General features: G+C 45.5%; 1 protein-coding gene across 2 annotated transcripts in view; it reads left to right on the top strand.

The window, feature by feature from the left end:
- VIT (vitrin) overlaps window positions 1-13,806 on the top strand; it is a 125,627-nt gene that overhangs the window by 91,627 nt on the left and 20,194 nt on the right. For both annotated transcript variants that reach the window (XM_010838615.1, XM_010838614.1), the window contains one exon: window positions 5,651-5,798. In XM_010838615.1, the coding sequence (XP_010836917.1) occupies window positions 5,651-5,798 (148 nt within the window). The remainder of the gene's footprint in view (window positions 1-5,650; window positions 5,799-13,806) is intronic.

Below are 13,806 nucleotides of genomic sequence, written 5' to 3'. Positions count from 1 at the left end.
AGGTTACAGTAAGAAGAAACAGGGGACTTAAACCTGAAGATCTCTGATACTAACTGGGTGGAAGAAAAGCCACCCAAGGATACAAGAAAGAGAGCAGAGAAAAAGAGGGAAACCAGGAGGGAGCTGTGTGTTGCAAGCATCTGCAAATTCCCCCAGAAAGCCCTGACAAGTCAGCCACCAATGGGCTGCGAGTCTCAACTCACCTGTATGTGAGAATCACCTGCAGACATCTTAAAAAAATGAAAGATGCCACTTCTTGCCTCATACCTACTGAGTCTCCCTTGATTTTGCCACTCTAAGTGTGGTTTGAGAACCAGCAGCATCAGGTATCACCTGGGAGCTTGTTAGAGATGCAAACTCTCAGGGTCCACCCGAGACTTACTGAATCAAGCAATTCCTTTGCACATCAACCCTTGAGAAGCACCGCCTAGAGTGATTCCCAGGCATCTTTATTTGTCGAAGCTGCATAAGGAACTCAGATATTTATCCAGGGTTAAAAGACACTGGCCTAATATATTGGTCAACACAAAGCATTCATCTATAAAACTGTACCATGTTGAAGAACACCAAAGCAATTAAGAAAATTGGTAGATTGATTCATGCAGATACTCTGTCTTACCTTTCCTTCCTCCTCTTCCATCCTCAGTGAGCATAATGCATTGCTCACGCTGAACACTTCATGACCCAGTTCTGTCCCTTTGTACTGACACTGTCATCTTCACATCAGCATGCCTTCATCTTTACCTGAGAAAGCCACTAGGGTCTCAGTGAGCACATGCCCTGAGGGTGAGCCACTGTCATTCAAACATTCTTGGGTGCAAATCAAAACTACAACGAGGTATCATCTGACACTCATCAGAATGGCCATCATCGAAAAATCTACAAGCAATAAATGCTGGAGAGGGTGGAGACAAAAGGGAACCTTCCTGCATTGGTGGGAATGTAAATTGACACAGCCACTGTGGAAAACAGTATGGAGACGCCTTAAAAATCTGAACATAGGGCTACCATGTGACCAAGCAATCCTACTCCTGGGCATATATCCAGAGAAAACCAGAATTGAAACAGATACACACACTTCAGTGTCCATTGCAGTGCTATTTACAATAGCCAGGACACGGAAGCAACCTAAATCTCCATCAGCAAAGGAATGGATAAAGAAGATCTAGTACATACATGCAATGGAATATTACTCAGCCATAAAAAGGAATGAAACGCTGCCATTTGCAGAGACATGGATGACACAGAGACTCACTCAGAGTGAAGTCAGAAAAACAAATATTGTATATTAATGCATATATACGGAATCTAGAAAAGTGGTATAGATCATCTTATTTGCAAAGCAGAGATAGAGACACAGACATAGAGAAAAAACATGGGGATATCAAGGAGCAAAGCTGGGGTGGGATGAATTGGGAGTTTGGAATTGACATATAGAGATTATTGATACTATGTATTAAATTGATAACTAATGAGAATCTGCTGTATAGAGCAGGGAATTCACTGCTTTGTGGTGACCTAAATGGGAAGGAAATCCAAAAAAAAGAGGGGATATATGCAAATATATTGCTGATTCAATTTGCTGTACAGCAGAAACTAACACAACATTGTAAAGCAACTGTACTCCAATAAAAATGAATTTTAAACATTTCTTGAAAAAGAGGAGCAAAGTTAACCCCAGTTTCAGCCATTAGGCTGAGTGAAGAGAATGAAGTAAATAAACACTTCGCTTCTTAAAACCTATGAAATCAATGTCTCAATCCTGAACATAGCTCAAGATGTAAGAAATAAGGAGAAAAAAAATGGTCTAGGAAGAACCAAAATAGATGCTACAAAATCCATGTACTCTTGTTTGGCCCTTACTCTAATTAAGTTATTCTTTTCTCTAAATAAAAAAATAAAGGAATTTCATGTAAAAAGGCATATTGAACTACGCTGCTGACATCTGAAAGAAAAAGTTCTCTTCAGGCGTGCTTCTCAAACTTTAATGTGCACATCAATCACCTGGGGATCTTGCTAAACTGGAATCTGATTCTATATGTCCAGGTGGAGCCTGGGCATTCACATTTCCAGCAAACTGTTGGTGCTGTGCGCCGCAAGCCCTAAAGAGCACCACTGCCACCTGCTGGCGGCAATTCACATCACAAGCTTGGACCTAGGAAAGAGTGGGAATAGCCCTGTTTGGGAAACATGCCAAGCCATAGAGTAGTTCTGCTGTTCTTTTGCTTGATTCTTGACTTTCAGTCAGTTCAGTTCAGTCGCTAAGTCGTGTCTGATTCATTGCGACCCCATGGACTGCAGCACGCCAGGCTTTCCTATCCATCACCAACTCCCGGAGCTTACTCAAACTACTGTCCATCAAGTCAGTGATACCATCCAACCATCTCATCCTGTCATCCCCTTCTCCTCCTGCCTTCCATCTTTCCCAGCATCAGGGTCTTTTCCAATGAGTCAGTTCTTCACTTCAGGTGGCCAAAGTATTAGAGCTTCAGCATCAGTCCTTCCAATGAATATTCAGGACATCTCCTTTAGGATGGACTGGTTGGATCTCCTTGCTGTCCAAGGGACTCTCAAGAGTCTTCTCCAAAACCACAGTTCAAAAGCATCAATTCTTCAGTGCTCAGCTTTCTTTATAGTCCAACTCTCACATCCATACTTGACTACTGGAAAAACCATAGCTTTGACTAGATGGGCCTTTGTCGGCAATGTCTCTGCTTTTTAATATGCTGCCTAGGTTGGTTATAGCTTTTCTTCCAAGGAGCGACTTTTAATTTCATGGCTGCAGTCACCATCTGCAGTGATTTTGGAGCCCAAGAAAATAAAGTCTCTCGCTGTTTCCACGGTTTCCCCATCTATTTGCCATGAAGTGATGGGACCACATGCCATGATCTTAGATTTCTGAATGTTGAGCTTTAAGCCAACTTTTTCACTCTCCTCTTTCACTTTCATCAAGAGGCTCTCTAGTTCCTCTTCACTTTCTGCCATTAGGGTGGTGTCATCTGCATATCTGAGGTTGTTGATATTTCTCCTGGAAATCTTGATTCCAGCTTGTGCTTCATCCAGCCCAGCATTTCACATGATGTAATCTGCATATAAGTCAAATAAGCAGGGTGACAATATACAGCTTTTACATACTCCTTTCCTGATTTGGAACCAGTCTGTTGTTCCATGTCCAGTTCTAATTGTTGCTTCTTGACCTGCATACAGATTTCTCAGGAGGCAGCTCAGGTGGTCTGGTATTCCCATCTCTTTCAGAATTTTCCATAGTTTGTTGTGATCCACACAGTCAAAGGCTTTGGCATAGTCAGTAAAGAAGAAGTAGATGTTTTTCTGGAACTCTCTTCCTTTTTCAATGATCCAGCGGATGTTGACAATTTGATTTCTGGTTCCTCTGCCTTTTCTAAATCCAGCTTGAACATCTGGAAGTTCTTGGTTCACATACTGTTGAAGCCTTGCTTGGAGGATTTTGAGCATTACTTTGCTAGCATGTGAGATGAGTGCAATTGTGTGATACTTTGAACATTCTTTGGCATTGCCTTTCTTTGGGATTGGAATGAAAACTGACCTTTTCCAGTCCTGTGGCCACTGCTGAGTTTTCCAAATTTGCTGGCATAATGAGTGCAGCACTTTCACAGCATCATCGTTTAGGATTTGAAATGGCTCAACTGGAATTCCATCACCTCCACTAGCTTTGTTCATAGTGATGCTTCCCAAGGTCCACTTGACTTCTTATTCCAGGATATCTGGCTCTAGGTGAGTGATCACACTGTTGTGGTTATCTGGGTCATGAGGATCTTTTTTTGTATAGTTCCTCTGTGTATTGTTGCCACCTCTTCTTAATATCTTCTGCTTCTGCTGTAAGTCATATGTTATAAGTCATACAGTCATAGCAAATACCCTCTTCCAACAACACAAGAGAAGACTCCACACATGGACATCACCAGATGCTCAACACCAAAATCAGGTTGATTATATTCTTTGCAGCCAAAGATAGAGAAGCTCTATACAGTCAGTAAAAACAAGACTGGGAGCTGACTGTGGCTCAGATCATAAACTCCTTATTGCCAAATTCAGACTTAAAGAAAATAGGGAAAACCACTAAACTATTCAGGTATGACCTAAATCAAATCCCTTACGATTATATAGTGGAAGTGACAAACAAATTGAAGGGATTAGATCTGATAGACAGAGTGCCTGAAGAACTGTGGATGGAGGTTCATGACATTGTACAGGAGGCAGGGATCAAGACCATCCCCAAGAAAAAGAAATGCAAAAAGGCAAAATGGTTTCTGAGGAGGCCTTACAAATAGCTGAGAAAAGAAGAGAAGTGAAAGGCAAAGGAGAAAAGGAAAGCTATACCCATTTGAATGCAGAGTTCCAAAGAACAGCAAGAAGAGATAAGAAAGCCTTCCTCAGTGATCAATGCAAAGAAATAGAGGAAAACAATACAGTAGAAAAGACGAGAGATCTCCTCAAGAAAATTAGAGACACCAAGGGAACATTCTTGACTTTAGTGGCATCTTTAAACTTCACTTCTTGATTTCATTTGCTTCTTCCAATCTTCATCTCAAGGATCATGCTTGGGCATAGGCAGTTTGGAGGCAGCAAAGGACAGGGGTAGCCAGCTGAATGAGAAGAGTTGGCAGGCCCCAAACGTCCAGGCAGACAGGGTCTAAAAGCTTACGAGGTCTCCAGTGAGCCCGGGTGCTGATTCCAGACGGAGTGAAGTCAGCCAGGCCCAGAGAGGTCCCTGTCATTACCTACTTCTCCTCTGGTTTTGATTGCCATGCACCACAGCAAGAAAACAAGGCGTTTTTTCAGAACTTTTTCCCTTCACGTCCAGTTCTGTAGTATCACTCTTTACTAAGCATTCCTCAACAGTTCTGTTTAAAAGTGTATCAACTCATGACCATTTCTTGCTTTCATTAATGTCTATATGTGCTATGTGCTCAGTCTCTCAGTCGTGTCTGACTCTTTTGAAACCCCATGAACTATAGCCCTCCAGGCTCCTCTGTTCATGGAATTCTCCAGGCAGGAATACTGGAGAGGGTAGCCATTCCCTTCCGTAAGGAATCTTCCTGACCCAGGGATCAAACCTGGGTCTCCTGCATTTCAGGCAGATTCTTTACAGTCTGAGCCCACACATTTTCATATACATACATACATAATATATATATTAGGGCTTGCAGGTGGCGCTCGTGGTAGGAAGTGACAACCCACCCTAGTATTCTTGCCTGGAGAATCCCATGGACAGAGGAGCCTGGCAGGCTCCAAAGGGGTCGCAAAGTGATCAATACAACTTAGCAACTGAACACAACAGCTGACATGGTCTGAGCTAGGACACCATTCTGAGGGCCTTCTTAGACTTGACTTGGAGGTCTGGCTTTTGAAGTCTGTAATTGTGGCTAATACAGAGAATTCTACAACAACCATGGAAATAAGTACCAGCCCAAGTATCTGTGATCTTGGTGCCCAGTGAAAATGTGCTGTGAATATAAATAAATAAGTATATCTTGCATCTTGCTACTTTTTTTTTTTTTTAACTTTCTTTTCATTGCAATCTCAGGCAGCTCTGGTTGAGGAAGAGGGGAGTGGGCGGTGAATGCAATGAGAGAGGAGCAGAATAACAGAGTCCTTTTCCGCTTCTCAGGCTGCAAAGTTGACTTGTCGTTTTTAATTGATGGGAGCTCGAGCATCGGCAAACGTCGATTCCGAATCCAGAAGCAGTTTCTGACCGACGTCGCCCAGACTCTTGACATTGGCCCCGCTGGCCCACTAATGGGTGTTGTTCAGTATGGGTAAGTGTGGCTCTGAACTAGAAAACCAGGGCATGACCCTCGTTTCATTCTGTGCCAGAAAAGAAAAATATCCATACATCTAGAGCACAGCAGATTCATTCTCTTCCCTGATACAGACATAAATGAGAGAAACTGAAGCAATCCAGATGCCAGTGAAGAAATCTGAGGCCTCCAGAAGGAGGAACAGGTTAATCAACACTCGAAAGTAAATGGCATTTGCACTCCTGATTGGTAGAGAGAATATTTGGGGACTAAGAGAGCTGGGTTCAAGTTTTTGCTTAGCCAATAGCAGGCTGTGTGGCCTTGAGCTAAGGCCTTCACTTCTCTCTCAGGCAATTTCCCTTTCAACCCTGACTCCTCGAGTATTAGTTTGAGGGGCTCCTGTGCTACCTTATAGGTGTGTGTGTACTAAGTCATTTCAGTTGTGTCCAACTCTCTGTGACCCCATGGACTATAGCCCGCCAGGCTATAGTCCATTGGATTCTCCAGGCAAGGAGACTGGAGTGGGTAGTCATGCCCTCCTCCAGGGCATCTTCCCAACCCAGAGATTGAATCCAGGGCTCTTATATCTCCTTCATTGGCAAGAGGCTTCTTTACCACTAGCTGGGAAGACCAAAAAGTCTGTAGCAGAGGTCTCACTTGTAGGTGAGATGACCAGAAATCATGGTCCTCTGGGTTGAACTTTCTCCTTTCTCCCGATAACCTGAGGCCTCTGCACTGGTGGGGGGAAGGCTCCCCTGGCAATGGGGAGCACTGCAGGAGGTGGGGGGTGCGGTGGCCCCCAGCAGTCACCTAGCTGACTATCCTCAATTCAGTCTACTCTTCTACATAGGATAGAAATTGAGGGCTCATACTGATGTCCACCCTCAACTTTTCTCTTATTGGGGATAATAAATGAATCTTATTTCACATGCAATAGATTCCACTTTAAAGCAGATTTATAGAAATCAACTAGAAATAAGTAATCAAAAGAGCAAACAAGCTCAAATCTCAAATAATAGGTGGCCTTTTGATCAAGAACCATTAAGGGCAGGATAACTGTCATATTTTCCACAAAGGATCTAGACACAACCTTCATTCCCCAGATCTGTAGCTCAGCCTTGGCCTTGGAAACTAACTTAGGCCTTGGTACCTCTTGCTCAGAAGCCACAGTTATAGCTTATTTGTGCTTTGTGACAAGTTAAAGAAAAAAAAAAACCTGACAACAGCCAGGAGGTCTCCAGACCCTTCAAACATTTAGAGCAGCACTTTAACCAACGTTGTTATGTCAAATACACTAGGATATTTAGTTTTGAGATCTCCAAAGGCATAAAACTGCTTTGCTTTCACAAGGGCCTATAACATTTGTATTTTTAGAACTAAATTCCATTAACATATATAGCACCACCTTCTATTTCAGTGAAGAAAAATCGCTGAGTTAAGTGGCACTTGTATACAATCCGAGTCAAATATATAAAAATAAACACTTGCTACAAATGTTAATTCTCACTGTCAGATGTTCTGGAACCTTTTATCTTGAAGTAGGAAAATATGTGGTTTGGGCCATTGTTTTCTTGTATTTCAACACGCCAACCTGTTTTCATTCCTGTTTTTCTTTTTAAAGATAGCAAATGAATAGCAGGCTTCTCTGGGGAGGAAATGTAAGTGTTTTAGTGCAGATGTCCCTGGTCAGTTTATTGAGGGATTTAAAGCTTGGTGTGTCATCTTGCATTAAAAAATAGCTGCTTTAAAATCTGTGTATACCAAAGTTTATAGGATAATATGAAAATAAGGCGATAAATATGTCAAGGAAAAGAAAAATGACAGGCAGACTGTTTGGTGTGCTGATGGGAACACGGATTAAAGAATAAATGCAGCAAGGTAGGAAAAACAATTCAATAAAGGCTTCTTCCTCTCAAAATAACATTTTCTCCCACTGTGTTCTTAACGTCATCACCATTTACAGGGAAGAGTCTATCTCCACGCTTTCCAATGTCACTTTCTAAAAATACCTTTGCTGTTTGTCCTTTTTTCCCATCCCGGATCCTTATTAATTTAAAGCCCTTAAGGGAAATGTGTCTGTTTTCCTTCACTTTCTGCTCACACAAGCCGATCGATCATCTTCGGCCTCAGGGTGGGGTGGAAAGCACAAGGAACTGGTAACAGGACGTCTTGAATTCACTGGGATTCAAGCCTTTGCTCCACTGGGTGACCTTAGGCAAGTCACTTAGCCTCTCCAGGTAAGAGCTGCCATCGGTGACGTCCGGGGCAGGCGGAGCAGCTGATTTATTAGGGCTCTGCCAGCCCAGATGTTCTGTAATTCAGTGACTGGCTCTGTACTAAGAAGACAGCCAATCAATGGACGTTGGGCGAACCCATTGGAAGCGCTTCCTCTCCCTTCCAGCTTCGGGTTCTGAATAGGTGTGTGAGTGATGAGCAAGGAAACAATGGCCGCACAGAGGTTATACGTCCGTCGGGGAACAAAATCAGCTGGAGAAAAGCGCTAGGAGGGCGTAATGAGGCTGAAGGGGAAATCCACGCACCCAGAAGTAAAAGCTGAAAATGCTTTTATATCTGCCCCGGCTCTCCCGTCCATTCTTTCTCCAGCAAATGGTCTTAGTGTGCAGAGGGGGAGCGTGGGGGGCAGGGAATGGTGAGGGGCAGAGGTCGACGCAGATCTGAAGTCAGTGTTTCTGGAAGAGGCTCACCAGTGTTTGGCTGGCTAGGAAACTGGCCCTTTGGGTTCTCACTGGATTCTAGTACCCATGTCACGACCCGTCACTGGGGATCAGCCCCATTCTCTCAGAATCGCAGTGCAGTGGGGGCCCTAGCAAGCTCGTGCTTCCACCTCCTCATGTTACAGTAAGGAAACAGGCTCTAAAAGGAATGCCCACCCCGCCAGGAACAAGCTCCCAAGGTGAGGCGTAGGCTGGGAAGGAGCTGGCAGAGGTGGGAGGACTCGGAGCTCCCTATTCCTCCTCTCGGGTTTCTCACCCCCATCAGCGCTGCCCGGGTCCACGTGAAAGATTCCCCCAGAACATTCTTTCGCTTGGCTTTCTGTAGAGCTGAGGCAGAACTTAGACTTTTGAGGGATTTAGAAGCCTCATACTATGAACACGAAACAGAAGGCAAATAAGAAATAAAAATATGAGAAGCAGAACAATGGCCTGATGGACAAAATGCAGAGCTTGTTCTGCCTGCTGGTCCCTAAGCATCCTACACAGAGATACTTTGGGTACAGGAGACAGAAACCAGCCCAGGCAAGCAGGTGAAAGGAGAGTGATGTCACAGGATTGGCGGGTCACTGGTCCCCTCCCTCTTTCTTTCCTGCATCTCCTCGGCTCTCTGCTTGTCCTCTGTCCTTCCCCCCAGTGGCCCAGCATCATCCCCTGCCAGGCTCATGGCTTCTGCCCCTTTCTGTAACTTCTCCTTTCACTGGCTGGGTTCCTGCTTCTGGTCCAGGCCAGGGGGAGCTCTTCAGCCCGGGTGGTGCCAACCTTCTCGGTCTCCCACATCCCCTCTCTGCACACGCAGAGGCTTGGAACCCAAGATCGGGTTAACCTTTCAGCAACCACAGCGTTCCTTCCACAGTCATCACGCACCTCCAGTAAGAGTCCACATTCGATACAGACCCAGAGAGGCTGAGTGACTTCCCTAAAAATACACAGCTAATGCTTGGCCACTAGGGAGAAGACAGATATTAAATCTTGGGTTAATCTCTAAGATGTGAAACCAAATTGACTTCAAAGATTTTGCTTCTCTGCCAAGAAAGCTCCTGATGATTGAAGTTTTCCTCCAAACTGAGGACTGAGACCCTGTTGAAGAAAAGGCCAAGGACCAAGCCCTCATTTTGCACACTTGGTCTCATTTTAGAATTAAGCAGCCAACAGGCTTGTGGTTGCGCTTAAGACCAATGGGAACACTAAGAGGCTAGAAGAAAGAATGGCCAGACAAGTAGCTATTCGGTGAACTGTAGCAAACTGAACAGTGAAGCCAAGCAGGTTACATTTTAGCTGCTGCCTGGATCCACGGGTGCTGAATACCCTCTGGACCTTCAATATAATGTTGTCTTCATCCCCAGTTTCAGTACAAATGGAACAGAATTGTACATGTTCTTCTGAACTTTGTAATCTACCCAAGGGTACCAACACTGGAAAACAAGCTATCGAATAAAGCAAAATATTGGTTGTTCTTCATTTCAAAATGAAATCCTTTTCTTTGCCCATGGTTCTCTGACAGGTGTCCTGTGTTTTAGCTCAAAGTTGGGCTGCATTTCCTTACTTTACTTCTCAGCCCACCCAACTCAGCCCAGACTGAACACCCTCAGTCACATTCAGTTGAGCCTCCCTTCCTGCCCCCCAAAGCAGGGAGCTCAGAGGCTCCTGTGGACCGGCTGAGCCGTCCAGTGTGGGGCATCCAGAGTCAGGAGAAGAAACCAGGGGTTGGGTATGGTGCGATGGGCAGAATAATGGCTGTGAAGCTCCCCACGTCTGACTCCCTGGAATCCACGGCTGTGATAACTCACTGAGGCAACAACCTTCCTGGCTGTGTGGAATCAATTCACTGGTTTCCCATGAAACAGCAAAAACTGGCTTCATAAACCTATCATTTCCAGCAATGTATCAGAAGCAGAAATCTCTATTATAAGAAACATTTTGGCCCTTTTTTCATGCAACTTGAGAGGGAAACAGAAATGTAAACAGAATGAGCCTCACAGCCAAGACTGACTGAGCAGATGGCTGCTGCGTGTTCAAAACCCGATGTTATACTCATTAGGTCCAGCGCGGAGCCCCCACCAAGATATTCCATCAGAGCCGGAGGGGCTTGGAGCTGTGATTAAAGTCAAGGACCCTGAGACGGGAGACTGTCCTGGATGCCCAGGTGTCCCAGTCTAGTCACTTGGGTGCTTAAAAGCAGAGAACCCTTCCCAGCTATTATCCATTGAGGGAGATGTGACTATGGAAGAGGCTCAGAAAGATGCGACGGCTGGCTCTGAAGGTGGAGGAGAGGGACACTAATCAAGAAACACGTGCTGGAAAAGACCAGGCAATGATGGTCTCCGAGAGCCTTTGAAAGGGAGCGTGGCTCTGCTGGGGAGAGCCCCCGCGGGCTGCTGACCTCCAGAGCTGTAAACTGGTGAGTGTGTTGGTTCGGTCACTAAGTTTGCAATAGAAATAGGCAACTGCTACACCTGGCAAGGAGGACCCTTCTGTCACGTTTTCTTGAGTTTGCACAAAGGTGTGAGAGGGTTTGGGGTACGAGCCCCCACAGGAGGGGGCCTGGGAGATGCTTGCCACCACAGGACCCCAGAACAGGAAGGGGCTGCCTGGTCCCGACGTCACCAGGGGAGCTTTTAGAAATGCTGATGCCTGGGCGCTATCTCAGACCTATTAACCTGGAATTTGGCAAATACCCAGAAGCTAGTATGTTCATCTGTAGCCAAGGTGAGAATCACTAACCCCCAGGGAGGGGAAGGGACAGCTTGGCTTCCCTGGAAAGAGGGTGGCACCTGGCAGAGCTCGGGTCTCTCCAACCCCTGCCCCGTCCACTCCTCGAGCCCTCCGTCTACACTGCCTGTAGAGGAAGCGACAGGACCCAGAACAGCTGCCTGTCTCCCTGGAAGGGCTCTCCAGGGCCTAGGGGCACTTGCAAAGACCTCTAGGCCCCTCTTCTTTCAAGGCAGGTGAACTCTGAGCCGCATGCCTCAGGGACACACACTCAAGGCTGACTGAGCTGGGAATACAGTTTACACAAGGATCTGATGCTTTTCTGTTCCCACCACACAGTTCTCCCAGGGGGACAGAGGAAACAAAGACTGCCCTTGTCTCATGCCCTCTCTCCTTGGATGGGTTCTCCTTGACCCTGCATTGCACATCACCAGGGCTTCTCTGGGGGCCCCCCATCCATGCCATGCTGAGATTATTCTCCCTAGATCCTTGGACCATTCTGCTAGAGAAGCAGACGGCCACTCCTGTGCACATTAGAACTACTTGGGGAACACTGAAAAATCCCAATGCCCAAACCAAACTGGGGTGTGCTGTTATCTGGTGACCCCTGTGCCCCAGGACCCTCCCGTCTCCCCCCCAGGTCACCAGCCTAGGGCTTCAGGAGCTCCATTCTCCTTCCTCTCTGCCTTTCTCGCACCTTCTGCAGATTTATTTATTTTCCCGCGTTCCCCATATCACTGGCAGCCCCACTGCTTATGTTCTTGATTCTTACAGCATTCTCTAAGACAGAGGTCCCCAACCTCCGGGCCATGGACCGGTCCTTCCTGTCAGATCAGCGGTGGCATCAGATTAGAAATAAAGCACACGATAACGGTAATGTGCTTGGATCATCTAAAGCCATTCTCCCCTGTGAAGACACTGCCACTCACACATGATACACAGTGTCATGTGCGTGAGACACAGCCTCTCATGAGGCTGTGAGAAAGGCAGAACCTCAGGCCTCACATCCAATCCACAGAATCCATATTTTTAAAAGATCCCAGGTGACCGGATGCACAACTGGGTTTGGGAAGCACCAGACACTGTCTGTTGTCAAGACCTTCTATGTCCCTGCATTTATCAAGCCGGGCAGTATAACAGACAGCAAGCTGGAGAGCCTCCTGGCTCTAGAGTAGTTCTCAGATCAGCAGAGTACACACCCATGTTTCCTCCAGCAGGAAGATGCTTGCAGGTTAACTTTCTATTTTTTTGGTGGTGGGAGGAATTATTGTTGCTAATTACACACACACACACAAATACTCCTCTAAACACAAAATTTGATTATAAGACTCTGCTCCAAATCTCTGACCCTAGGAAATGTGAGAAAGGCCAGTGTCCTTTCAAAAGGGGCTAGTTGTGCTAAGTCCCTCAGCAGGTTGGCCTGGGCCCCTGCATTGACCATAGCTGCTCAGTCCTTTAAGGGGAGAGACAGAATCATTTCACTCTGAGCTGAGTAATGCCCTCAAGGGACAAGTCCGTCACCCAACCTACTGCCACCTTAGGCAACCAGGGTTACCCCGGAACATCCTCCTGAGTTCACAGGCGTGGTTCAACTCAGTGACTAACTCCAGAAATCATCACACTTTTAGCATCACACTTTTAGCATTACGAAAATTAAAAGGCTAAGGACAGTCAATAGAATGAGCTGGGCTCCAACAGTACGTGAACTGAGAAATTCTAGATGTTCAAGCTGGATTTAGAAAAGGCAGAGGAACCAGAAATCAAATCGCCAACATCTGTTGGATCATCGTAAAAGCAAGAGAATTCCAGAAAAACATCTACTTCTGCTTCATTGACTACACTAAAGCCTTTGACTGTGTGGATCACAACCAACTGTCAAAAATCTTAAAGAGGTGGGAATACCAGACCACCTGACCTGCCTCCTGAGAAATCTGTATGCAGGTCAAGAAGCAACATTTAGAACCAGACATGGAACAACAGACTGATTCCAAATTGGGAAAGGAGTATGTCAAGGCTATATATTGTCACCCTACTTATTTAACTTATATGCAGAGTACATCATGTGAAATGCCAGGCTGGATGAAGCACAACCTGAAATCAAGATTGCCGGGAGCAATATCAATAACCTCAGATACTCAGATGGCACCACCCTTATCACAGAAAGCGAAGAGGAACTAAAGAGCCTCTTGATGAAAGTGAAAGAGGAGGGTGAAAAGCTGGCTTAAAACTCAACATTCAGAGAACGAAGATCATGGCATCCAGTCCCATCACTTCATTGGCAAATAGATGGGAAAACAATGCAAACAGTAAGAGACTTTATTTTGGGGGGCTCCAAAATCACTGCAGATGGTGACTGCAACTATGAAATTAAAAGATGCTTGCTTCTTGGAAGAAAAGCTATGACTAACCTAGACAGCATATTAAAAAAGCAGAGAGATTACTTTGCTGACAAAGGTCCATCTAGTCAAAGCTATGGTTTTTCCAGTAGTCATGTATGGATATGAGAGATGGACCATAAAGAAAGCTGAGCGCTGAAGAATTGATGCTTTTGAACTGTGGTGTTGAAGAAGACTCTTGAGAGT

Source organism: Bison bison, unplaced genomic scaffold (genome assembly GCF_000754665.1).
Source record: "Bison bison bison isolate TAMUID 2011002044 unplaced genomic scaffold, Bison_UMD1.0 scf7180017864100, whole genome shotgun sequence".
NCBI lineage: Eukaryota > Metazoa > Chordata > Mammalia > Artiodactyla > Bovidae > Bison > Bison bison.
The sequence above is the reverse complement of the archived record's forward strand: the minus strand, read 5'-3'. Positions and strand labels throughout refer to the sequence as shown.